Genomic DNA, 27,535 nt, shown 5'->3' with positions numbered 1-27,535 from the left:
AAATCATTGATTGATTGAATAATCATGTGAGGCATTTACTTAAATTTCAAACACATTTTCTTAGTCATTGTAGAAAAATCTAGATGGGAATGTGAGTTAGGGCACAATTTTACAGCTCTGACAATAGAGGTATTAGAAACTTACCTTTACGGTAGTGGTGTTATGTCTTAATTATTGAATTGTTTTCTCACCATTTTGCATATGATGTCAACGTTACTCGACTATGACACTTCAGTAATTGTTGTAACTCATCTTTGGAATTTACTACACCACTCACAAAACCATCGCCCATAGTCTTCATTTGAAAAAATGGAGGTAGCCATTCTTTGGGATGGGCATCTGAATTGTATGAAAGATAAGGTTAAATTACGTTATGAATAAAATCTTAAAACCTTGTAGCCTGTGGGGTAGTTTGGGTGCAGAATTTATCCTTGGTACTTTATGATGCCAGTTAAAATCTGGATGTGTAAATTTGGTCGAACGGGGGAGGGAGACTATGTTGGAATGCCTTGCATCCATGCAACCCTCTCTACATGTGCTCTTCCACCTTAAATTATACATGTCCTGATCTACATATTTTGCTCCCATAATGCTACTCATTCTGTATTAAAAATATATTGGTGCATGCCAGTGCTGGGCAGCCAAGTAGCAGACTAGCCCATACATGCCATGACAACATAAGTACCCAGTCTAATTGATCAGGGTTTTTTATTCTTTAAAGTTTAAGTATAGGCTATGCCCAATTATAGCTACCCCATGACTTAAAATAGTTAGATTAAGTTACTCAACAGAAATCATTGCTTTCTATCAATTCTGTAACAAAATCATCGTTATATGCCTATATGTTGGTAGCTTGTTAGCAATAAATAGCCTACTTTACAGTGGTTTTCAGTAAGGGCCGCGGGCTACAATGTCGTGTACAAATTGATAAAATACTCGGCTCTTTGGTGCCCTGTTTTTCTAGTACTGTATATTGAACATAACCCTAAAGAAGTTAACCTAAATTTCTTCATTCTTTACCAGGAGGAAAACTTCTGTCGCAGTTCACTTCCACCATTTTGTGTCCAGTCAATTTTGGTTCAGAATCAAGATATTATCCCGTCCAAATATAGCTTAACTTCGAATGTATCATGAACGTATATAGGGGTAGTGTGTAATACACACCGGACAAACCCAAAATTTCCCGCGCTACCCAAGTTTGATAGATTGTCGTATTAGGAACTTTTGGCATGTGACGTCACCATGTACATGACGTCACATGCAATGCTACGTCACCCTTTCACGTTATGTCAACGAAACCCCAAAGATTGAGTGAGAACCGTGAGAGAATACCGGATGGACTGATCGATTGATCTAAGAGGGGGTGAATTAACGCATGCACAATGCAACGTATAGTGAGTGCACAGAAGTTCGTGTGGTACATTAAACGCCGCCTTTACGTACATAATATGCACTGTGTATGTTCAAGATCAACGAACTTCGGTCGCCCCATGCTACTATGACTATACTGTATGTATATACTGCATTATTACTAAATAACAAACGCATAATACCTAATATAGTTGAGTGTAGCCTATTATTTTTTCAACGAGCTCATCTTTATTTATAAACAAAATATTTATACTATTTATTAGATGTATGTTCATGTAGCAGACATTCAGTTCTCAGTAGAATTTCAAGTAGGCCTAACGTCTATCTTTTGCCAGCCTGCAGATAATTAAATGTTTATTTCGCGAATGATGATACCTGGCATCCACATGCGCATAATTGTATAAGCAATGATTACTTAAAAGCGCAATTCAAGGTTCAACCTTACGCAAATCACCGAGAATTACGTTGCAAACAATATTTTGACGATGTTATAAAAATATTTGAAAAACAATGTCCGTAGTAATTGTGTTGTTCATTAATCTGTCCTATTAATAAAAAATAGAGGTTGTGCTTTATAGCTGAGTAATACGAGGTCTACTGTTGATTATATAGGCTATACTAGGCCTTTATGTAGGGCTTAGATATACAGTGTTTAGGCTACTGTACCCTGTAAACTATGATTAGGTGTTGGAATAATATGGATAAAAGCAATTCGCATGCAAAATGAATGCAATAAGGACAAGACACCCACACATGAATTGGTAATCATTGTTTATTTTAGCAGAAACTAACAGTTGGAATTAGGAATATTTTATGAATTGATAATCATTGTTTATTTTAGTAGAAACTAACAGTTCAAATTAGGAATAATTTAAGCTAATTGGAGTTAGCCTTATAAGCAAGGTTGTACATTGCAAAAAAATCTGAACCAAAATCACAATTTAATGTAGCTCAATCTGGAGAATATTCCCTATTACCCCATATCAGGAACTGGATAATTAACACTTGAACGGCCCAATATGTTTAAGAAAATGGAAAAATGTTATGGTATGAATACCCATACCAGAAGAAGTATGGGTCCCTCCCCGGGACCCATATCTGCAGTCCATGCATATTACGTAGTGTCCAATCCTTACCTTCAAAATGAAGGTGCTTTAATGTGAATGAAAACATTTTATTCATTTGCAAAGACCTGACTAGGTCATTTTATTTGTAAGAAAGCCTTTTTCAGTTACATGGAAGCATAACAGTTACACTATTCAAAAGTCAAACAATCTTAAAATCTGGTAATGTGAACACTGTAAACAAAGATATATCTAAAACTCGCAAAAATGAGCGAAACAATGAAGTCGTGTCATCAAACCAGACAAATGGCTAGTGGAGGGTTCTTTCCATTCTACATAACAAGACACTGTGAATATGTCACTCCTAGTCCTTTTATAAGATTTTGGACCCTCAAATTTTGTCTGCAAAACCCTACATTGCAAAAGTACATTAACTATATATGGTAAACTGTTGCAAATACAAAAATATGAAAAATCACTCATTTTAAAAAAGTCACTGAATGACCATGCATGACCAGCAACACACTCAGTTTTTCGGAGCCGTTATCAGACTGCCAAGGTCTATCAGTCCAATTAAGAGAGCGCACTGCACTGATGACCCACCACAGTTATGGTACTTATGAGGACCGAACTCTGGACCTAGAGACCAATAGCAATACTGTCACCACTTGACCATCATGCCTGATCGACTGGCTATATGTTAACTACTCGTCGGGGACAGACAAACAAGTTCGTTTGTTATGCCCCGTTTTAAGGCATTTTCCACAAGTAACTGAAAACTTGAGTTTTCTTTGACATGTTGTATCTAAATATTCAATGCGGTTCTGTTTCCACATAATTTGTTCCAAAGAATTTGATTTATGATTGGAAGATCGGAAATACCAAGACGTTATGAAATCGTTCATTTTTTCCATTCCCTGTTGGGAAAATGTATGAATATTTCCATGAAGCTTGATTGCCTCAGGAACATGGAAAGCTAACACGTGCATGTAGGGTGTTACGTCTTTGGCTTGGTAAACTCTTGAGTACAAATCTACCCATGCCTTGCATTGCTCTGCCATGACTGACACGTACAAGTTTTTGAAGGATTTCAACATATTCATTATGCATGTGAACTTGGCCCATAATGATTTTATACCTGACAATTTAGGGTGTCCCACTAAGATTTTGTCCAAATCAAGTTTGTTTTGGATCCTTTCATGTTCAGGTCCAGTGAAGTCTCTGCATTTGATTAAGCCTGAGCTTTTATCAACATAAAAATTCCACTTGATACCTAGGCTGTGGACAAAGTCTTCAAACAAAGCAATGTTCTTCGACTTACTTCGGTCAAATTGTCTGGAATTTTTGGCAAGGTTGTCTCTTCGACGAAGTTCTGATATGACTTGATTAGTTAACTGATCTGATATTCGCAAAAATAAATGAAGTGTATCAGGTAAACAGTTAACAATTGGAATTGACTGGAAAATAGGTGGGTTAATACAACCAAACTTGTCCTTTTGTTTACAGAATTTGTTTATTTCAGATATTGTTCTTGCCCCCTCAATTGAATCTGACTGTGACCACTTTAAATCCATATTCCATCTTTCAGTTGATGGGCAAACACACCAAGAACATGAGTATTTGGCACTGCATGCTTTAAGTCCAAGTATTATGTTCAGGAACTTCAAATCAGTTACCAGTAAATACTCTAGAGTGTAGGTTTTACCTTTGACAGTAATTGTGGATAGTTGAGAACAATCTATTACAAGGCGATTTAAAGCACACTTAAGAGACTCATACTTTTCTTGAATTTCAAGTATATATAGAACATGATTACCAGAAAGGTTTCCATCAGCCAGTAGTAAAGAACATGTCATGTTAACCACATGGTACCTCTTGCCAATACATGTCCCATCACCAGATACCTTGACTTTGATGTGATTTGGAAGTAAGTTCTTCCCTAGCAATTCTTCCTTTGACCATCAACTGAGATATGAGCCAATTTAACTTTCCCTCAAGAGTCTCATACACACCTTGTGAATTTGAGAGATAGTGAATATGGAAATTTGAATTCAATTCTACAGCACGTTTTTTAACTCGTTTGAGAGAAGGTAGGTCTGGGGAAAGGTGTGTAAACTCTTTGTATGCAAAATCTGATATGAGATGCCGATCTTTACGGTACAACACTTCATCGATACTCATTTCCTGTTTGGCTCTTGGTTTTAAAAATTCCATTTGTACTGTGTTTCCATATTCATCTTTAGCAACAAGCGAAACTGGCTCAACTCCAAACTGCTTCATATAACAAACAGTGTCCTTCATGTTATCTGACAAGACCTTTTTCTGATGTCTAATCCACGATTTGCTGTAGGAAGTTTTCTTCCTTTTCTGAGTTCCTCCTAAGTACTTCTTGCTAATGAGGCGGCTTGCAAAGATTTTCAGTGCTCGATGCTTCTTTTTTAATTCATGAATTTGGTGTGATTTTATCCTCACTTTTTCCTCCGCAATTTTTCGGCGCTTTCTCTGTTCCTCTAGTTCAAAATCATACTTACGCTTCAAGTCACCAATGTGTAGCCTATAGAATTCACCTGTCCACTGTTCTAGCAACATCTTCTTGGAATTTCCACCTTTATGCGATTGTTTCTTAAACTGCCGGTACATATGTACAATCTTGCTTTTCAACCGCTTCAATGAAGCATCCATATCAACAAATTCTTCTGAAATTCTGTGAGCAGTCAGGATTTGCTTCAACACCTCTTCAGTACCTCTTGGGTCATAGTACTTGAAGTTCCCCTCCTCAACTAGCTTATAAAGCTTATGAGTGTTGACGCTAATATACCAGTTTTTATCACCAGGTTGACCAGCACAAACTAATGTGAAAACAACTATGAACACAACTGTTTGCATGAGAAGTGCCATTTTGAAACGGATACTGTAGTTGCTCTGGAATTCTGTGACTGCTACATGATCATAACACAAATGCATACCAGATAAGAGAGGTTCTACAACCAAGTCCACACATGTTACTGTAGCAGATGGTGTTCTTGTCTATTTCCTTGCACTATTACAAACCGCACCACTGCTTGGAAACCACGGTGATATAGTTGTAAGTTTCCATTTAGCGAATACTGTTCTAGACACCGTTTTTCTTTCATGTGTAACTGAAACGTGTTCAGATCAATGGAAGAAAAATCACCAGCTTCATTCAAAATTCTAAACCACCATCCCTTGGAGAATGCAGATTTTGCAACTTGTTCATTTGCAAAATGGAAAATGGTTTTGCCTTTTGCTACCGAAGAAGAAAAATATTCCGCTGCCACAAATGAATCAAATACCTGTTTTTGTATGGGGATAGTTAAAGTAACCTCACTGTCTTCTTTTCGACATGAGCGAATTCTTTCTTTTATTGATGTCAAAAAAGAAAATTTGAAAAACTCCTCACTGTTACCACTGACAGCTTCTAGTGGGGTCTCAACAATATCACGGACCTTCCGCCATTCATCAAAAGCCTTGCTCCAGCCAGGGTATGTAACTTTAACCTCCTCAGAGTCACCATCAAGTCTTGTCTGAAGTATTTCTACTTTGTACAGTTTTTTGGTTGACCAGGTGTAGGTAGCTCTCTGTTTCCTCAAATCTGGAATGTCAGTACCATTATGGAGCCGTAAATAATCACGTTGGGATCTTTTGCGGAGATTCATTTTCCACCTGGTGGTTAGAGAGTAAATAAAAATACTTGTTTACACTTTATAAGAAGTTCTGGAGAAGTGGATGGTTATAGCCTGGATATATTATCATTGATATTAAAAAAATAGCTGCGTCAACATTGGAAACCTGAGAGGGCAATAAGTGGGGAGAGGGGTGAATATTTTTCTGAGTCATCAGCCTATAATTGAAATGGAAAACTGGAACCACATATAGACAAGGATGATTGGGATCTGGTCCTGAAGGGATGGGTGTAAGATTTTCCAGCTATTGTTTGCCTAAATATACCATTATTATGACCTTGTCAATTGCATGTCCCACGCTTTCAACCTCGGCAGAGTCTGTCATTGACTGATGTGCATCGTAAAATTCATGCTAATTTCTGCACACCACAACCTCTTCAACTTGTGTTAAATAACGCACCATAGCGTCACGAAGGTGACACAAATTGATACTCTATAATTATCTGTTACTAGATGAATTGTCTAGCAATCAGAATGGGACATGTAATTGACATAGTTACACCTAAAACTGCACAAAACTCAATGCAATGCAATTTGCAAAATCAGTAAATACCAATATAGGGTGGACCAGCTGCCGGGTAAATACACCTTAACCACGTCTCCTACACCGAACCCTGTCCCCTAACCATGTTCCCTAAACCTACCACATATGTTCTCTAGCCCTAACCCTGTCTGCTAACCCCAACCCTGTTTATCGTGGAAAAGTCACAAACACTAAACCCTACGTGGCATCCGAATCAATGGCCACAACCATTTAACCTGTAGCCTAGGGCATATACAATTTGTAATAGGCCTACATGTATTAGTAATACAGGCTATAACATTAGCTAGCCTTTGGCCGTTGCCTAACTGGATAGGATCGACGTTTGCATTGAATTTGTAGGCACTGACCTAGGGGTTGTTGACTTCCCTTCTCTTCGAATTGGATCGGCCAAAGGCATATGCGGGCCTACACTACTCAGATTCAAACGAATTTTACCTACGATTTTAAAACGTTCTTTTTTACAACGTTTTCACGTTAAAATGACTTAGAATTATGACATACCTTTGATAATATCATTTCTGAAATTTCTGGCATGTTTTCTATCCTTCCAAAAGACAATAATAAGGTGAAAATGGTGTCAGAACTCAGCTCTGCTGTCGAAATATTGTGAATTATCGCATGTACGTACGTACGCGGTGTATATGATAATACGTATATAGTACACTGCACTCAACGTCAGTGATTTGGTTAACATCTGAACTAGAAGCCTAGATTTACATACTCCATGTCCGACGTGAAGAATTAACCAATCAAATTAATTTTCAGCTCTTACGACAGAATAAATTATTTTCTTTCGTATGCCGTTTGATATAAGTTGATTGGTTTACTTTAAGAGACCTTGTGACATGTGTAAACAAGGAACAATTGCAGTGCGTCTCAGCATAAAAATTACTATGCTTCGGACATAGGAGAGAAAAGTGGAGCAGAGTTTTAAAGTCTGCTTCTTTAATGTGTCTGTCCGTCCGAGATGAGCACTCATACGACTTTAAAAATAGCTTGACTGAATGAGAACAAGCAAACGAGTAGAATGCCGCTTGATAGAAAATAAACGGATGTAGTTAAGTGGTTTTAATAGTTTTGTAAAAAGAGAGTCTAATGAGAACTCAACGTAATCCAGGGACCGCTATTTCGCTGCGGCACTGGTGTTGCACAGAAAAACGCGTGAGGAATTGATATGCAGGAATTGATATGCTCATACGACTTTAAAAATAGCTTGACTGAATGAGAACAAGCAAACGAGTAGAATGCCGCTTGATAGAAAATAAACGGATGTAGTTAAGTGGTTTTAATAGTTTTGTAAAAAGAGAGTCTAATGAGAACTCAACGTAATCCAGGGACCGCTATTTCGCTGCGGCACTGGTGTTGCACAGAAAAACGCGTGAGGAATTGATATGCAGAGACAAAACGCCCAACCCCCCCCCCCCACTCAAACATTAAAAAAACTACAAAAGGACGTGCCACTGGGACGAGCTGGTACGAGGAGATGGGGGAACCCTCTCTAAAAAGGTCGGCCTCAAGTGACGACTCGGACGACGATATGTCGTCTAGAGCGCGCTTGAAGCTTACAGAATCGTCGTCGGCGTAGTTTTGCCCCATTGCCCTCTCATGGCCCATACATTCTCAGTTGCCACTTTGAACGTGAATGGCATGAGGGATCATCGCAAGCGCAGTCGCATTTTCCAATATTGTAAATCAATGGAGGTCGACTGCGTTTGCCTGCAAGAAACACATATTTTGGAAGAAGATGTCCCTCTATGGGCTTATGAGTGGGGTGGTGAGCTGCATGCTTCGTTTGGTTCGTCTTCATCCTGTGGCACTGTCATCCTTCTGTCAGCTCGTCAGGCGGGTTGTGCCACTAGGGTGGAGACGGATCACGAGGGCCGATTGGTTTGCATTCTATTCAAGTATCCACAGGGTAACATCGCCATTTGCAATGTGTATGCTCCCAATCGGCCTTCTGCTAGACGAGATTTTTTTAACACGCTGCCTTCCTTTGTTCCTGGTAGTGCGCCGTGTGTCATGGTCGGAGACTTTAACTGTGTCCCAGACTCGGGTCTTGACAGACTCGGAACTTCTGTGTCTGCAAGTCCCGACGCTGGGATCACAGAATTGGACAGATTCACTTCGGCACACCTTTTAGCCGATGTCTGGAGGCATATGCACCCGTGTAGTACGGTGTATACGTGGGTGAGGCCTAACGGAGAAGATGCCTCCAGGATAGATCGAGTGTATGCGCCCGTAAGTTTTACATTTTCGGGTTGCGAGACGCTCAGCTGTCCGCTCTCTGACCATGACACTGTAGTAGCACGTTTTGTTTTGCCTTCCATTTTCCCCATCGGGCGGGGCCTATGGAAGCTTAACTGTCGGATTCTTGGCGAGGCAGAGTTCCGCCAGGGTTTCGAGACCAGGTACAAAGGATGGCAAACATTGAAGCCGGCCTTTGCTTCTACATCCCAATGGTGGGATGAGGTCAAGTTGCGCATCAAACGCTACGCAATTCAGTATTGCGTGACCCGCGCACGGCGTCGAAGAGAAGAATTCTCGAAGCTGTGCGCGGAGGTGAAGTTTGGCGACCCTTTGGCTGTCATCGCTTTGCAGACTTATCTCGATGAAAAGTACCACGGTGCCCGCGTCAGGGCCCGTGTCGAAGCGGTGGAAGCCGAGGAGCGCCCTTCACTGAGGTTTTACCAGTCCGTTAGCTCATCGGCAGGTGACAGACGCGTCCCGTCTGTACGCGCTACTGATGGGACCGTGGTTAGTGACCCTCACGGCATTGTCCGCGTATATAAAGAGTACTATTCGAGTTTGTTTACGCGTGGCAATGTCGACTTGTCGGCACAGGCCGATTTATTGAGGGGAATCTCAAAAACCGTTCCCCACGATGTCAATGATATTTTGGGGGGCGAAATAACCACTGTTGAGCTTTGGAAGGCGCTTTCGAAGATGAAGAATGGCAAGTCCCCGGGTTCGGACGGGCTTCCGAGGGAGTTCTACCGAACCTTCTGGGCAATAATAGGACCCGACATCAGAGCCGTCTTCGAAGACGCCTTCCAAAACGGACTGTTAAACGAAAGTCAACGTCTGGGCATGATTACTTTGCTGCCAAAGTCTGGGGACCCCTTGGATCCCCATACCAAGCGTCCGATCACCTTGTTAAATGTGGACTACAAGTTGCTGGCTAAGGCCTTGTGCAACCGCCTTGCACTGGCTATGCCGCATCTTGTTGGTGATCACCAGACTTGTGCAGTGAAGGGTCATTGCATCCAGCAGAACTTGTGGTTGATGCGCGACTTGACCGACTTTGTTATTGAGCGTGATCTGCCATGTGCATTGGTGTCTCTGGACCAGCAGAAGGCCTTTGACATGGTGGATCGCGGTTTTTTAATGAATGTATTGGAGACGTTTCAGTTGCACCCAAATTTTCGTAATGTTTTGTATGTTTTGTATGAACAAAGTTTCAGTTCTGTTATCGTAAATGGGTTTTGTTCGGAGGTTTTTAACGTAGAGAGGGGGGTGCGCCAGGGGTGCCCTCTGTCTCCATTACTTTATGTTTTGTTTAGCGAGTCCCTCTCTCGTCTTTTGGAAAGGGACTCCAAACTTGTTCCATTCGTTGTGCCAGGGGGTGCCAAAGTGAAATGCGCTCAATATGCAGATGACGTGACATGTATTGTTTCGAGTCTCGGCTCCTTTCGCGCACTCTCGCAGGATCTATCTATTTTTGAGAGAGCTACCGGGGCGAAGTTGAATCCAGAAAAGACAAAGGGCCTTCGTCTTGGTAGCTGGAGATACAGAAACTTACCATTCGGTGCGTCGTGGTCGGATCAGAATATCAAAATTAATGGTATATGGTTCGGCTACGATGCACCTTGTGATGTCACCTGGAACGAGAGGGCTGAGGTATTTCAGAGCAGACTCGAAACCTTTGGCACCCGCTGGCTTTCGATCTTGGGGAAAGTCACTGTTATTAATCGTTTCGTTTCGCCCATCTTGTGGTACCCTGGCGCGGTGTATCCTATTCCGCGTCGCGTCCTGGTACGGTTGGAGAGGGCGATTTTTTCATTCATATGGTCCGGTGGTACAGAGCTTGTCAAGAGGGCGGTATTGTACCAAAAACTGGAGAAGGGGGGACTAGGGGTGGTTCATCTGGGAAGTAAATTGACCTTTTTGTTATTTAAGCAGTTGTTTGTAGCGGTAACTGACCCAGGGTTGCCTTGTTCATATTTTGTACGTTTTTGGGGCGGTTTGCACCTGCGTCGATGGGTCCCGGCGCTGTTTAGCAACAGAGAACCGCATAGTAGTACTCCAAACAGGGCGGTGCGTGTCATCTGCTCCGCGCTGATTGAGTTGCCCCCTGTTGACCTGTCACAGCCGGCCCTCGTTCACAGTTCGTTGAGGGATAAGGCCTTGAATGCAACTTTTGTCCAGGGACGTCATTCTGCAGAAGTATGGCGTTCGGTGCATTCAAGGCTGAATGGTTGCAGGCTCCGTGATCTTGCATGGAGAGTTGCACACGGTGCCTTGGTGACCAACCTAAAAAGATATCATTGGCGATTGGGTGATGGACTGTGCCCTAGGACCGGCTGTGACAGCTTAGAGAGTACTGCTCATGTTTTTTGGCATTGTTACTTTGTAGTCAACTTATGGGAGTGGTTCCAGACCTGGACCGACCGTGTTACGGGAGACCGTTCATGGTCGGTAGGGCAGGGCTTTATTTTATATGGGGTAGACCCTCCAGTTTGTTCGGTAGCTGTGTTGCACCGCATCATTTTTGTTTGCTCTATTGTAAAAAAACATGTTTGGCGGAATAGATGTAATTTGGTTTTTAGGGGGAATTTGGCCAGTTGGCAGGCAGTCCTGGAGGCGGTGAAGTCTGACATTCGCCTTCAGATTGAAGGCGATTTTCGCCGTTTATCTGGGGCTGCCTTTTTTGGACGCTGGTGTGCTGGGGAGGGGTTTTTCGTTTCGCTGCGTACGGGTCGTCCTTCTGTACGTTTTTGAATGTTTGAGTGGGGAGGGGGTTGGGCGTTTTGTCTCTGCAGGTCGGCGGGCGTATGTTTTTTTGGCTCGCTAGACCTTAGTTTCCTTTGTCAGAATGGGATGGTTCGGTAGTGCCGTTTGGCCGTGACGTTTTGTATCCCGCATGGCGGGTCACGTAAAAAGCACAAAAGGACGACCCGCACGCAGCGAAACGAAAAACCCATCCCCAGCACACCAGCGTCCAAAAAGGGCAGCCCCAGATAAACGGCGAAAATCGCCTTCAATTTGAAGGGGAATGTCAGACTTCACCGCCTCCAGGACTGCCTGCCAACTGGCAAATTTCCCCAACTGGCAAAAACCACATTACATCTATTCCGTCAAACATGTTTTTTGCTGTTTGTAAATCTTGAAAGGATGGCCTCTCGTAACAGTGTCACTGACTATAAAGAAATCGCTGGCTTGAATGTCCTCAAATCCTTTAATAATTTTAAAAACCTCAATCATGTCACCGCGAATACGTCTTGTCTCGAGCCGAAACGTGCCACTGGGACGAGCTGGTACGACGAGATGGGGGAACCCTCTCTAAAAAGGTCGGCCTCAAGTGACGACTCGGACGACGATATGTCGTCTAGAGCGCGCTTGAAGCTTACAGAATCGTCGTCGGCAGTTGCCACTTTCAACGTGAATGGCATGAGGGATCATCGCAAGCGCAGTCGCATTTTCCAATATTGTATTTCAATGGAGGTCGACTGCGTTTGCCTGCAAGAAACACATATTTTGGAAGAAGATGTCCCTCTATGGGCTTATGAGTGGGGTGGTGGGCTGCATGCTTCGTTTGGTTCGTCTTCATCCTGTTGCACTGTCATCCTTCTGTCACCTCGTCAGGCGGGTTGTGCCATTAGGGTTGAGACGGATCACGAGGGCCGATTGGTTTGCATTCTTCAAGTATCCACAGGGTAACATCTCCCTTTGCAATGTGTATGCTCCCAATCGGCCTTCTGCTAAATTTTTTAACACGCTGCCTTCCTTTGTTCCTGGTAGTGCACCATGTGTCATGGTCGGAGACTGTGTCCCAGACTCGGGTCTTGACAGACTCGGGGCTTCTGTGTCTGCTTGTCCTGACGCTGGGATGACAGAATTGGACATATTCACTTCGGCACACCTTTTAGCCGATGTCTGGAGGCATATGCACCCGTGTAGTACGGTGTATACGTGGGTGAGTCCTAACGGAGAAGATGCCTCCAGGATAGATCGAGTGTATGCGCCCGTAAGTTTTACTTTTTGGGGTTGCGAGACGCTCAGCTGTCCGCTCTCTGACCACGACACTGTAGTAGCACGTTTTGTTTTGCCTTCCATTTTCCCGATCGGGCGGGGCCTATGGAAGCTTAACTGTCGGATTCTTGGCGAGGCAGAGTTCCGCCAGGGTTTCGAGACCAGGTACAAAGGTTGGCAAACATTGAAGCCGGCCTTTGCTTCTACATCCCAATGGTGGGATGATGTCAAGTTGCGCATCAAACGCTACGCAATTCAGTATTGCGTGACCCGCGCACGGCGTCGAAGAGAAAAATTCTCCAAGCTGTGCGCGGAGGTGAAGTTTCCCAGCAAGCAAGCCGAAGTCGGCCCGACGGCGGCCCGGCTTCGGCACCGAAGTCGGCCCGACGGCGGGCCGCCGTAGATCTGGCAGACGGCAAGTCGGCGGACCGCGGGCGTAAACGCCGCCGGGCCACCGGCGGGCCGCCGGCGGCTCAAGGCCGGCCCGCCGGCGGCTCAAAGCAGGCCCGCCGGCGGCTGGCCGACGGCAAATCAGCAGCCCTGGGGTGGCACGCCGCTGGACCGCCCGCAATTCGAGGCTCGTCCACAGTCGTATACTGAGTGTATTGTCGGTGGTATGCTGATGTCTTTCGATTATTTTTTTCTTCCATTTATACTTTATATTTATACTGAGACCCCGCTGTAATAGTCAAATAGATTATTTTCAAAAATTGTGACGGTTGATGAAATATGGAATTCGCATTACATTTCCAGCTGGAAACTAGTCACTGAATGTGTGTAGATTTAAGTGGGACATTTTCGAAAAGTTTTATTAATTGAATATCCAGAAACACTGTAGGGGACAACAAAACTTTTAGAAGTTTGTATTCCAGATATAACGACAGTTAAGTGAAACCAAAATTTTAATAAAAACATAAGACAAGGAGCATTGAAATAACATTGTCACAATTTATTAATTTAATGCATTTTCCTTTAATTACCAGATGTTTTAGCCATTTATGAACAATTAACTTTAATTATTTGATAAAGCCACAGAATGAAGCAAAAGAGTGAAGCAAATTTATCAAAACACTTGCCATCATAATATCTAATGAAGAAGCCCACAGTGCGCCGAAATAGAAACAGTGTAGAAAGGAACAATGCGCAGTCGGCGTTCCCTCCATTTTTTGCTTAATTATACTGTGGACCATCACAAAGCTGTTTGAACAAGAATAAAGCAAAATCAGTACATTATATGTTGACTTTGCAACCGCATTGATATGATATGAGAAAACATGTTTTTACAAACGGAACGTTTCACCCTCCCTGCCGTACCCCCCCCCCCCCCGGCCACCACTTATTTGGTAATACAGGGACACCAATTTGTTATTTTTTATACCAGGGCATTAATATCAGGGACTTTGGAGAACTTGAACCCTTTGCTCGGAATATCATGATCATTCCGTACCTCGCATTGTTGGCCTTTACATCTCATTATGAGCTAGAGTTTCGTTAAATACACATGTAATTAAACAATACTACGACTGAAGAGTATTTCTCTTGAGGGAAAACTCAGTATAACAACCAAATATTCTTACAAAAAGTATCATAGGGGAGAGATACAGTATATGCAATAATTGGACGTACTGGTGATAAGTCTTGACTGGTGGTTAAATATGTAAAATACTACCAAAAGGATGAGCCAAAATATATGACCATATTGGTAGGCATGCATTTGCATATATCGTAACAATTAAACTGCACAAATTGAGATTTCAATTGCATGAAGTGAATCCATGGCTGTAACTGACGTGAGGAACATAGTAGATTCTGCAATACAAGAAAATTATGAAGAGTGTAACAATGTAAGTGTAACAGTTTAATATATATGCAGAAATAAAAGCCATGTATACATGGCTTTTATTTCTGCAGATATATTAAACTGCCGAAGGATACAGCTATAACGAAAGGTTATTCCTCCTGTTCAGAACCAAACTGAACGTCGAAGTGGCGTTGTTGTCTTGCCTTACGTCCCCCCTCTCTATCAGAGGCTCCTTTAAAGAACTTTACAAATTCCCTTTGTATTTCCACTGCAGTGGAGTTGGAAGTTGGTTGGTTCTTCCTTATAGCTTCTACAGTTAAAAAAAAGAAGAAAGACAAAAAGAAACCTTTTAGTTCCTTACATTGAAAGAACATGCAGGTAAGTTCTTCATAATAATACATCGTTTGTGTATATTTTAGAGAAAAGGGAACTTCGTCCTTTTAATATGAACTCCAACCATGAAACCAGCAAATTCCAGGTAGTTTTTCTGAGTGTGTGAGCCACGAGTTTCGCGCCCCATGTTGCAGCTCCCACGTACCGGAGCACGTTCGTCAGTTCATTTGCGGGCTTTAGGGTATTCTGTATTAGCCCCAAATTATAGCATGCTATAATCTTAGTATTGAAGGTGAAGCACATATGAATTAAGTCTCTGCCGAAGATATCTTGGTATACAATTATCAACTAATAGCCTTATCTAATATGCATATCATAATAGGCCTAAGTGCTTGTCTACTGATTTTTTCTTGGCCGTGGATCTGTCCGTTATCAATCGAAAGCAATGCCGGGGACGTTCTCGTTACAATAAAGCAAATAGATACGGGAAAATAGCTTTGCAAAAAGTAAGGCGTACATAATGTAAAGTAAGCAAATATTCAATAAATTGTACGAACTTTCTAAAACTTTTCGAAGGAACAGGTCCTTAAATGCCAACTTCTCCCCTTCACCAGTCCAATTAATGCATTTGGCTACATTATTTTGGATCAATTCCTGCAGCATCCTCCTTACTGCTACAGGCAAGATCTGCCCACCTACTGACGACAGTGTCAAAATCTGGAAGAAAACAGTTGTGAATCTTTGAGTCTTCATGGAAGCCAGAATTTTCTGAGGACTGCGTTATGCTCCAACTAGCTTCAACTTGACGTTTTTTCCAGCATGCTTATTTTACACCAGAAACGTGCACGAGACAGTGAGTGATACAACAATCTACCATAAATCAATAGCTTATTCCACATCCTGTATTCGTCTAAAGTAATATTGCTCCAAATTATATCGTGAACTGTCCAACTTTGAATACCTGTTGTAAAAAAATGTCTATACGTACAACGACAACAACTACTTCTATGACTTCGCAAAAACAATGCAAGAAGTCATGCCGTTACTATCGAGTAACGATTACTTTACTGTGCAGGCACTACAATTTTCAAGGTTCTACCATTGATAAGGTATGTATTACTGTAGTATAGATTTTTCAATAGTACTGTATAGTGGAAGGTTCGGTAAATGACTAGGCTAATGTAGCTCAATTGACAAGGTTTACTAAATCAGACCTGTCAACCTGTTTGACCCCAAAATAGGGAGAATAACATTTTTCATGGGCAAAAAATAGGGAGCACAAGGGGAAAATCGGGAGGTTGGTCATTTTCAACTGAAATGATATAAATACTCTTAAATAAGTATAGGCCCTAGTCTACTTATGCAATACAGTGAGAGAATCTTCCAATCAGTGTTTCTTGTTGTAGTTTGCAGCAGCAGACTTCGCTTTCTACAGGGTTTCTTTAGTAGGCTTCCATTTGAAACAGGGAGAGTTGACGAGTCTGCTAAATACTTCATAATTGACGCACACTCGTTATTTGCTAAGCTATATTAGTAAGTGGTGAGTTCTTATTTCATACAGTACAACCTATTTATTTATATATAGTGTATGTATTTTTCCTTCTTACATAGGACAAAGTATGGGCAATTACCAAACGTTTCTCCACATTAAAATCAGTCCGGGCAAGTTCATCCAGAGCTGTCAGAAGTGGAACAGATGAAAGGGGCAAGTTTACATCATCTGCCAGTTCCTCCAAATCCAAATGGGAGGTCTTAAGGGATTGAATTAAATGGGAATTTGCAACTGTTTGGCGCTTCAGGTCCCTTACTTCAGCTTTTATTTCTGCCAAAATCATAAGGATCTTCTTCTGAGTTGCTGTTAAGAGACAAAATCAGAGAAAGTTTCGTAAAAGCAACATCAGATGTTAAAAGTAGTCACTTTGAAGTGGAAGTGCAATGTGAGAATAGCAGACTGGTACTGTATATACATTGCATTCCCTGGCACAGATGTACAGTAATTAAGAAAAAAAGAGAAATATTTAGCCTTAGTAAACAGTAACTGGAGTAATAGTTTGCATGGTTGCCACATTACCAGTCACCAAGGCTTGGTCAGCAGGTCAAAGATATGTGCATTATAGCAGTACTTGAACCTTTACAAATGCAGATCATGTACAATGCTTTGTTTAAATTTACGGTACTACACACCATTAACAATCAAATCTGGGGTTGACATGGGAGATATGTTCCGACTGGACCCTGCTAGTGACTGGGTAGACCCGGTAGAGTGCCTTGCACTTATTGGTGATACGACAGCATCAGGAAAATTTTGCCTCTGTGATTGAGGATTTATATTGGAGGTCAATGGCGTTGTGAGGGGAACCAATGGCTGAATCGGTGGAGGCAGGGTGAAATTCTCAACTTCTTCTTCTGTGTCGTCAGAGGAAGACACATACCGGCGATTTTGCCTATGAGTATGAAAAGGAAATAGACATTGAGTAAGTACATCACAGATATTGCCTTTACCATAACATCCATGTTGAGAGTATTGTGTCTGATTTGAACATATGGGATTTTTATGTCCGATATGATTTAAGCTGATTACTGAACTTTCTGAGTTTCATACCTGTTAAGTCAGTAAGGATGGCACTTTTGGTTTAAGTTGTTTGAGTGAGACTGTACTGTATGTTCACTGTCAGCATCTCTATGAGAAAGATCAGTGATGGTAATTTTGGAATGTACAGTATAACCTGCATTTATTTTTGTAGCAGTTTTGCTTGGTATATTTAAATCGAACATTAGCATATTTATATATTGGACACTTACAACTTCCTGCGCTTTGATGGCCTCTCATCTTCATTTTCAGTAGCTAAGTCTGAAGTCTCCTCAGCCCTTGTCAATAAGATCATTGCCCGTGCATAGGAACCTGAAGAAATGAAACAATTGAAAAAAATCTTGATAGTGGGCATTTGTGATGAACTAGTAAACTACTGTACACTATACAGTGGTATGGTCCTATCTGTAAATGAAAGGTTTTAATCTCGTACAGAACACACATGTACAGAAAGATACACTTTTCTCAGTTTCAACATTTACGTCGTGGAGATTTACAACACTATACAGTGAGATACTGTGGTCTTTGTAGCACCTTGATCCATCAAAGTAACCACAAAGCATAATGTTATTGAAAGAAACATTGTTATTGCAAATCATTTTACACTTTCATTTGAATTAATTGTGTTTACAATACCTGTTGTTGACAGAACCCGAATGGTATGTCTCGTCCAAGATGCTTGCGGGGCTTCCACTGACTTGACTGCCTTCTCAAACCTTGTAGAAGATTTATATGGTGGCCAGAAGCATTCTCTTTCGCCAGTTCTCCATTGCGATGGAATGACTCCTACACCGTCTTCACCAGCAAAGGCAACAACCAAGAAAGTTTGAGTATCAGACATGCTGAAAGACAGTAATGATGATAATGAATAGCCATGATCAGGTACGGTACAAATTCAAAAATGGAGGAGTGGCACTACCACAAAGCTTTTCTTCCGAGGAATAAGGACATATTTTTCCAGGATACTTGAGATTGGAGCATACTCTAGTTTCCCACTGAGTAATTTGATCTTGAATATGCCAAGTTTGGTGGAATCCAGTGGATATGTGAAAAATTTTTCTTTGTGACAAAACTTTTCATATAAGATGAACTTGCTGCCATCGCTGACAAAGAAGTTTCTGGCAAGAACAATTTCTTCACCAATTTTAACACAGTTGTCCCCCATAGATATTTTGATAGTGCAATCTTGAAGGTTGAGTACTTTGTATTGTGAGGAAGTTACCATGGTCTCAGGAATCTGTCCACCATTGTGGGGCTGCTCAAAAAGTTCTTTGCTTTTAGTAGGAAATGCTACATGGTTTTCAGAAAGACGTCGAATAACTTGTTGTAAGGGGTAATTTGCATTCCTAACCATTCTTTTTATCTGTCCCAAATAACTTTCGAAAGGGAAACAGGATACATTGTCCAATGCACCATATTGTTGTACATCCTCTTTCAAATGCACAAGTCCATGTACATTGTATGTAATCATGTCATTGCCATAGAGAGTTGCATAGTGCTTGATGAAAGTAACAATTAACTGGTGACCAAGCTGAGAGTAACTGCTACAGTTGAATGGACTCAAATATATAAACATAGCAACAGATAAAAGCATGAAATTTTCATAAAATGGCTTTGGAATGATTCTGTAAAGAACAACTGGACCGGTGTACAAAAGAAATTGCCGAAGCTCTGTGGCTTTCCACCGTTCAAACTCATTCAGAGATCGAGGTTGGCGAGCAAATTCACGTGGTAGAGCACCATTCAACGATTGCAATTTTGCAGAAATTTCTCTGATAAGTTGAGGGCTCTGTCTTGTCTTTAGTGGACCTTTCAACCAAAGCTTTACCAGTCTGCGTGTCACTCCCAAACATACTAGGTGCATGTAGTCTAAAGGGAAGTTGGATACCATACCCAAAGAAAGTTGGGATAGTGGAGTTTCCCCTAGATGATGATTTTCATCTAGCATATTTCTAAATGACTGGTCAGTGCGATGATCTGCTTCTGTTTCTGGGAAAGTTACTTTGTTGATGTACACGCCTCTCTGAACACATCTTTCACAGCCGGAGTAGCCACTATGACCCTTGATGTTTTTGACCATGGCTCTTGCAGGGGCATCACATATGATTGCTGTCATAACCACTGTAAGCTTTTCTCCCTGAACTTAAATACCATTTTGCTCAACATTTTGGTAGTCTGCTACAAATTCATTCAAAAATTCCAAATCAGTTGGTTTCCATTTCCCATACTACAAGCCAATCACAAAAGGACACTTTCTCTCACATGCAGTGATCATACCTAATATGGGCCAAAACTGCGAGTTTGAGCTTTTGAATAGAGGTAAACCATCAATGTTTACATGCAACGTTATTGTTTTGTATTTACTACTTAGGGACTTTTGTCTTGAGTTCAGAATAGAGGTAATTCCATTCTCAATCCCAACATGGTAATATTCACCTCCTGAGACAATTGTTGTGTCCACTTTGGTTTGCGTGCCTAGTAAAGTTCTAGGGTCTTTTGGAAGGTCAGGATGGTCATTTTGAAGAATGACAAGGAGCTCAGAGAGTGAAGCATGAGAAATATTATACTTTGAGGCCCATTGCCCAAGCTCAATTTTCAGTGTGGAATTTATTTCATCACTTCCATCAATTTCACCATCTAAGTCAGAATATAGTTCATCAACATCTGAGTGAAAGGTCTGGAACAAATCACTGTCAACACCATCAGCAACATCATTTTCAGACAACTGTTCCAGTTGGTGCAACTGCTGCAGTTGGCTCCTTTTTTCCTTGATATGTAAAGATTTATCATTGTCCTTCCTGGTGTTATCTATTGGTCCAGAGAAATTATTTTGCCCGCAAGATTCATCTGATATTGGTTGTATGTAGTTTAACACTTCATCATTGATTTTTCTTCTCTTGGTGCGATATGATTGTGGACCATGATCCATGATGAGCTATCAGGGAGATAAACCAAGTTTGGAACAGTTACAGTACATACAGTATAGATTAGGTGGTGAATGTTTAGTTTAGTTTTGTTGAAAAAAGGATCAGGAAGGACAATTAAGTCCCCATCAAAGACCCTATTGGAGAGAAGGAACCGATACACAAAAAGGGACACCTGATTACAATGCTTAAAATGATTGTGTGAAGTTGTTTCAAAAATTTGCCTTGTTTCTGTATTACTTGTTGAAAACCAAATCCCAATTGCAAATTGTTCACCAGTATCCTTCAGTCTATTAGATAAGTAATAAGTGTAATGCATCATATATGTATTTATACCATGTCCATTTTAAATAAGCCTTTCTTCACTATTTTAGCTTCTTTATCTTATGGTTTCGAATGTTAAAATGTATAGTTTAGTAACAGAAATTCAGTTAGCATTTGTTGAGTGCCAAATTATTCGTTAAATAAAGGGGAGTTTTAACTTTACAACCTTTGCAAGCAATACTGTTTCTATGAATGTTATTTTTCAAGGTGTGAGTGCAGGAGGGAACTTTTCACATTAAGGCAAGTCCCATTCCACAGTCAAGGGTGGCTGAAAGCGGCTACAAATTACAACCCTTAAACGGGAAAGTCGTACTTCTAGAAGGAAAAAATGGTGTATGCCTTTTAGGCAGTTTGTCCCAATTCTTTTTGAAAAAAATGAACTGTGCTCAGTTGGCTGCCTAGATTTTTTCATATGTATATATATCTGCATGTTTGGTGAAACACTTCAAGGTAGAACATTACTACAGTTTTAGCATATTCACTTGTGTTGAACTGTTTACAGTCAGTTCACGTACTGAGCCCAATAAGTAAAAATAGATGACCATATTTTCGACTATAGCATAACTCGTTTCAACATAGATTACGAATCCAATGGTTCGTTTGACAGAAATGTAGCCGAAATATCGAAGCGTGCTCTGGTCAGTTCCATTTCTTTTCAAAGCAGATCGCATTTTGCACGTACCTTGCGTGCATCTCCCACATTGACGTACTTCAGTGTTGTGCTGGTACTGTGTTAGGCCAGTTTAAAGGTTATTTTTTTACCGAGAACAGTAGTGAATTTTGCATAATCTGTGATACATTCAAACATGCGAGTACGCATTTCGGTTTGACATAGATTAGGCGTACTGAAAGGATACAGTCTACATACGTTGTGTGTCGCATGTAGTAACTTTCCTGCTTAAATCAGCGAGTCAAGCTGAATTATTCTAGGTCACGTTGGGCCTCTAAAGTCTGGCTAGGCTTTTGTACGCGATCAGATTTATGTTACACAGTTAGTAGGCCTAACGTGTCTAAGCTAGAGACAAACACACGGTCAAATAAGCTCGTGAGTTTAGGCCTTATATCAATGGGTTATTAATAGGCAGCATTTTCAGTGGTATACAGCTATTCACGACGAGTATGTACCATACCCTGTCGAGAACTTTGACATGAATTTTAGCCTAGGCTTTAGACTAGGTAAGGCACTTTTAATCGATCCTGTGTAGGCTATTTAATAATATGTGGTAGGTCTAGCAGCAAGTACAGTAGGCCTAGTTGTTGTACTAGTCCTATTATTCTAGCCTTTGTAGTTCAAAGGCTATAGAATAGAACTAGTATTACCACTGTAGTCCTATGTACAATACTTGCAAAAGTTGTATCATATTATTCAAAAGTTATATAAAGCTGGGGTTGGAGAAACCCAACTCTAGTTTGAATGGCCTAGAGTTATTGTACAATGCGCTCGATTTGTTTATTAGTTAGTATTATGAGTGTATATTAATTGGTATTACTGTACATGGAAAGAATGCTAGGAAGTAACAATCATGTCAGTATCATTATGTAGCCTAGGCAAAATATACAAAGTATTCTTATTGGAAGAAAAACATGAGCAAATAATGCTGGGTAGGCCTATAGTACAGTAATACAAAGTGGCTATTCTTACGACTAGTTGTAAGAATAATTTATAAATGCGCAGTTGCTTTAACATGGCTATTTTTACAATAGGAGTACTATTTTTACAACTAGGAGTAACAATAATTTCCGGTTAGGGTTAGGGTTACCCCTACTACATGCGCAGTTGCTTTATTTACTTTACTGTGTTTGAATTCGCCAATGTCGTAAGAATAGTTTATAAATAATTGTTACGACTAGTCGTAAGAATAGCCACGGCCATAGTTATATGTCATTGTTATTAGTATTAATGTTATGCAAGGCTGAAATTTGTTCAGATACCCAATCATGTCTATGCAGTAGGTAGGCAAGGCCCAGTAATAGGATGTTATATTCACCATATGCTGCTTTTAGTCTGAACATACTTCAAGTTTTTAAGAATTAATTTCTCAGGCTGAAACCTGTTTCATTGCACATGTAAGTTGTAATGCTGTACTGCTACTAATAACTGCTCAAAATTAAAATGGGCCCTGTACCCCTTACTGGTAGCCCTGGTCCAGGTGTACTCTAGTATAATTATACTGTCATCGGTTAGATGGGGAAGATCTATTTTCATGGTATTTATGTAGCTATAGGCTATGCCCTAAATGACTAGGTCTGACCTAACCCAGGTTTGGCTAAGCAATATATATAAAGTCCAAGTTATATGCATTATAAAGCAAAGGATGTGCTAGTATAGTTAGAAGCCTGTGGTTGGTAAGTAGGCTATCAAAATTAAACATATCATATATAAAATTGAATTAAATAGCCTTTGCTACACCAGCATAAATATGCTTTATGCTAGGAATCAAGATGTATTGATACTTCAAAATTTGGTAAAATTACTTGGCTCATTATTGGGGATTTGTCTTGAGTATGGACCCATGTGCTACCCGCAGAGGGTGGACATCGTGTTAGGCTAGGCCATTTATGTTGGAAACTGGAGTGTCCATTAAAATATCATGGACTCATTTAATACTTCAAGATTGAGTATGAACAATGCCAATTCTAGGCTTAGAAATTAAAAAAATTAGACTTCCATAGGCCTAACAACAACTTAAAATCAAAGGAACATAAACATCAGGATTTCTTTGTGGGCGATATTGCAGGCCACATATATTGGAAACTGGAGTTTTCATAAAAAAGTATCATGGATTCATTTAATAAATCAAGATTGAGTATGAACGATGCCAATTCTAGGCCTAACATTTAAAAGAAATTAGATTTTCATACCTAGGCCTAACAACAATTTAAAATCAAAGGAAAATAAACATCAGGATTTCTTTGTAGGCCATATATTTTGGAAACTGGAGTATTCATAAAAATATCATTGACTCATTTAATACTTCAAGATTGAGTTTGAAAGATGCCAATTGTAGCAATTGGCAACATTTAATTTAAATTCAAAGGAACATAAACATCAGGATTTTTTTGTATGCCAATGCCTAGCCTCTGAGAATATTATAAAAATATAACTTAATATTGCTACTGCTTGGCTAATTTTTATTGCAATTCTCTAAAATAATATGTGCTTCACCTTCAATCTTGAGGAAAAGAATAATTAAAAATGCTCCAAATTTTGCTGTACAAATTTTCGTTGATGCATATACACACCTACTGTCTGACCCTGACCTATAAATAAGACCAGCGATGAAGTCTAGATGCCATGTGTACATGTGAATTATAATTAACTTTTTTTTTTTTTGTCTGCTGGGAATTTCATTGATCTCCTATATTTCTTTGCTAAATTTGGTAAACATTTTTAAAAATGTAGGCCTAGTACTAATTTTAGTAAGCCTGCAGTAGGGGCCCTCAGTACTACTATAGTGGAACTAAACATGTACACAATTTTTCTGGCCGTTCCCGATAAGACTAAGCTTTTGCCACTATAAATGCACTTTTTTTAACAGGTAGAAAGTTCTTTTTTTTCTATATTTTTATTTGACATTTGGAAGAAATTTGAACAGCTATTACTCTTTATCAATTAAGCAGTAAATCCCACCAAATCAACTCATTAAGTTCTTTATTAAGGAATTACAACAATTGACACGACTTACCTCATTCTGTTTTGTTAGCTTGAATGATCAACTTTCCGACTTTTCTTGCACTTCATAACTTGGCGCTTTTTCTCTTTTCTCCCTTATGCGCATGCACAATGTTATAGCCGCGCCCACATTGCCACTACTTCTGGCATGAGCGCATGCGTCGAAACGAATATCGTCTGGTTCACTTTCCTTGTGTTCTGGTTCGATGACGGATAGCAACGTCTCACGTAGGCTTCAAGTATACGTGATCGGCGGCAAACGCGTATGGGAAGCCATGTAAGACAAACACTGCATAATATATCCGCGTATTAATTTGAATATATACGCGTATAATTAAATTCGAACAAATACGTGTATATATTTTTAACCAATCATAAGGTCCAAATATATCCGCGTATTAATTCGATTATAAACACGAATTAATTCGAATACATATATGAGGATTAATTCCTGAAAATTTTTAACCCAAAAGGTATACAAAATGTCAGAATCTTGACCTTTTATCTCCAAATTTTGATTGTTAGAGTCAAATTCGTATAATAAAAGGTCAACATTTTGACTTTAAAGTCAATATTTTAATATTTTTAATATTTTAATATACTTGATAGGATGAAAAGAGATTTGTTTTATTTTTAATCTCAACATTTTGAGATTTGAGGACAACTTTTTTCCTTCCTTTGTTCCTATTAAGCCTCCGTGTGTAGTTGACGAATTAACTTCCAGGGGTAAGATTGAGAAGGGTCGCTTAGCGTCCTTCATCCGGAATAGAAGGCTTTCATGATATTTCCTACTTTTTACTATTTGATTTGAATTTTCGGGGTACTCCAGAGTGGAGGGTTGGGGAGTGATTGCTCCCCTGGGTAAGTCCATGCACACGGTTTAATTCATATATATATATATATATATATATATATATATATATATATATATATATATATATATATATATCGCATATTAAGTCATGATGTGGTCTAGATTTAGTACGTTGGCCAGGGCGTACGTCAATATAGAGACTAACTTTGTCATCTCTCATTTATTGAACTGGCGAGGCTAATGCGGGTGACAGATATAAGACATGCAATATATGATTTAATACACGTATGAATTCGAATTAATACGAGGATATTAATACGAGAATATATGCGGTGTCCTATATGGCTTTGCCATATACACGCGGCGCCGATGCAGCTTTACACGTAATTCATAAGTCCAAGCGGATCTGTTATTAGGATTATATAGAACGATAATCTGACGGCAAATTTAATTTGCTTATCTATTACCGATAAATTTCCAGCTTACGATATGAACAGGTCACTCAAAACGGCTTAAATACGTAAAGTAAGCGATATCGGAATGACGCCTCCGGCTCCCCGGCGGTATGCCGCTTACTTGCCGCCGGTGGCATCTCGGCTTTCATCCGCCGGCGGTAAACCGCTCCTTTACCGCGGGCGGCTTGCCGCCTGCTCACCGCCGTCGGCCCGCCGGCGGTAAACCGCTCCTTTACCGCGGGCGGCTTGCCGCCTGCTCACCGCCGTCGGCCCGCCGGGGGTAAACCGCTCCTTTACCGAGGGCGGCTTGCCGCCTGCTCACCGCCGTCGGCCCGCCGGCGGTAAACCGCTCCTTTACCGAGGGCGGCTTGCCGCCTGCTCACCGCCGTCGGCCCGCCAGCGGCAGGCCGACGTCGGCAAGCCGCATGTTAGCCGACGTCGGCCCACCGGCGGGTATTAAGCGGTTTGCCGCTGCCGATATGCCGCTGGTATGCCGCCGGCGGCCCGACGTCGGCTTGCTGGCTGGGTTGGCGACCCTTCGGCTGTCATCGCTTTGCAGACTTATCTCGATGAAAAGTACCACGGTGCCCGCGTCAGGGCCCCTGTCGAAGCGGTGGAGGTCGAGGAGCGCCCTTCACTGAGGTTTTACCAGTCCGTTAGCTCATCGGCGGGTGACAGACGCGTCCCGTCTGTGCGCGCTACTGATGGGACCGTGGTTAGTGACCCTCACGGCATTGTCCGCGTATATAAAGAGTTATTCGAGTTTGTTTGCGCGTGGCAATGTCGACTTGTCGGCACAGGCTGATTTATTGAGGGGAATCTCAAAAACTGTTCCCCACGATGTCAATGATATTTTTGAGGGCGGAATAACCACTGTTGAGCTTTGGAAGGCGCTTTCGAAGATGAAGAATGGCAAGTCCCCGGGTTCGGACGGGCTTACGAGGGAGTTCTCCCGAACCTTCTGGGCGTTATTCTGTTATTGAGCGTGATCTGCCATGTGCATTGGTGTCTTTGGACCAGCAGAAGACCTTTGACATGGTAGATCGCGGTTTTTTAATGAATGTATTGGAGAAGTTTCAGTTGCACCCAAATTTTCGTAAATGGATTTCTGTTTTATATCAAGAAAGTTTCAGTTCTGTTATCGTAAATGGGTGTTGTTCGGAGGTTTTTAACGTAGAGAGGGGGGGGGGGTGCGCCAGGGGTGTCCTCTGTCTCCATTACTTTATGTTTTGTTTAGCTAGTCCCTCTCTCGTCTTTTGGAAAGGGACTCCAAACTTGTTCCATTCGTTGTGCCAGGGGGTGCCAAAGTGAAATGCGCTCAATATGCAGATGACGTGACATGTGTAGTTTCGAGTCTGGGCTCCTTTCGCGCACTCTCGCAGGATTTATGTATTTTTGAGAGAGCTACCGTTGAAGTTGAATCCAGAAAAGACAAAGGGCCTGCGTCTTGGTAGCTGGAGATACAGAGACTTACCATTCGGTGTGTCGTGGTCGGATCACAATATCAAAATTAATGGTATATGGTTCGGCTACGATGCACCTTGTGATGTCACCTGGCACGAGAGGGCTGAGGTATATGAGCGCAGACTCGAAACCTTTGGCACCCGCTGGCTTTCGGTCTTGGGGAAAGTCACCGTTATTAATCGTTTCGTTACACACATCTTGTGGTACCCGGGCGCGGTGTACCCA

At 41.1% G+C, this 27,535-nt stretch overlaps 2 protein-coding genes and 1 long non-coding RNA gene across 5 annotated transcripts; 1 reads left to right on the top strand and 2 right to left on the bottom strand.

Moving 5' to 3' along the window:
• Positions 1–179: 179 nt before the first annotated feature.
• LOC139982639 (uncharacterized) lies at positions 180–7,837 on the bottom strand. Its single transcript, XM_071995635.1, has 2 exons — positions 7,185–7,837; positions 180–6,119 (listed from the first exon to the last, which is right to left on the bottom strand). Exon 2 carries the CDS (start codon positions 5,397–5,399, stop codon positions 4,329–4,331), a length of 1,071 nt encoding a protein of 356 aa, XP_071851736.1. The 5' UTR covers positions 5,400–6,119; positions 7,185–7,837; the 3' UTR covers positions 180–4,328.
• Positions 7,838–13,413: 5,576 nt separating this feature from the next.
• Positions 13,414–18,508, bottom strand: LOC139983066 (uncharacterized). 2 transcript variants are annotated; one of them, XM_071996407.1, is made up of 6 exons: positions 18,293–18,508; positions 17,869–17,968; positions 17,251–17,510; positions 16,698–16,921; positions 15,624–15,783; positions 13,414–15,043 (listed from the first exon to the last, which is right to left on the bottom strand). In XM_071996407.1, exons 1-6 carry the CDS (start codon positions 18,495–18,497, stop codon positions 14,883–14,885), a joined length of 1,110 nt encoding a protein of 369 aa, XP_071852508.1. In that variant the 5' UTR covers positions 18,498–18,508; the 3' UTR covers positions 13,414–14,882. The 2 variants fall into 2 exon arrangements, with proteins under 2 accessions (XP_071852508.1, XP_071852509.1); XM_071996408.1 differs by lacking the exon at positions 15,624–15,783 and having other exon boundaries at positions 15,020–15,043.
• Positions 15,733–18,446, top strand: LOC139983068 (uncharacterized). 2 transcript variants are annotated; one of them, XR_011798494.1, is made up of 3 exons: positions 15,733–15,919; positions 16,678–17,540; positions 18,306–18,446. It is a non-coding gene; the product is annotated as an uncharacterized lncRNA (long non-coding RNA). The 2 variants fall into 2 exon arrangements; XR_011798493.1 differs by lacking the exon at positions 15,733–15,919 and adding an exon at positions 15,992–16,175.
• Positions 18,509–27,535: the final 9,027 nt, after the last annotated feature.

Source organism: Apostichopus japonicus, chromosome 16 (assembly GCF_037975245.1).
Source record: "Apostichopus japonicus isolate 1M-3 chromosome 16, ASM3797524v1, whole genome shotgun sequence".
NCBI lineage: Eukaryota > Metazoa > Echinodermata > Holothuroidea > Aspidochirotida > Stichopodidae > Apostichopus > Apostichopus japonicus.
The sequence above is the reverse complement of the archived record's forward strand: the minus strand, read 5'-3'. Positions and strand labels throughout refer to the sequence as shown.

Coding starts and splice junctions, on each gene's coding strand:
- LOC139982639 (XM_071995635.1), bottom strand. CDS start 5,399: ATGCATTTGTGTTATGATCATGTAGCAGTCACAGAATTCCAGAGCAAC.
- LOC139983066 (XM_071996407.1), bottom strand. CDS start 18,497: ATGTCTGATACTCAAACTTTCTTGGTTGTTGCCTTTGCTGGTGAAGAC. Junction 17,511..17,868: donor CCATCAAAGCGCAGGAAGTT/GTAAGTGTCCAA, acceptor TCATACTCATAG/GCAAAATCGCCGGTATGTGT. Junction 16,922..17,250: donor CCCAGATTTGATTGTTAATG/GTGTGTAGTACC, acceptor GTCTCTTAACAG/CAACTCAGAAGAAGATCCTT.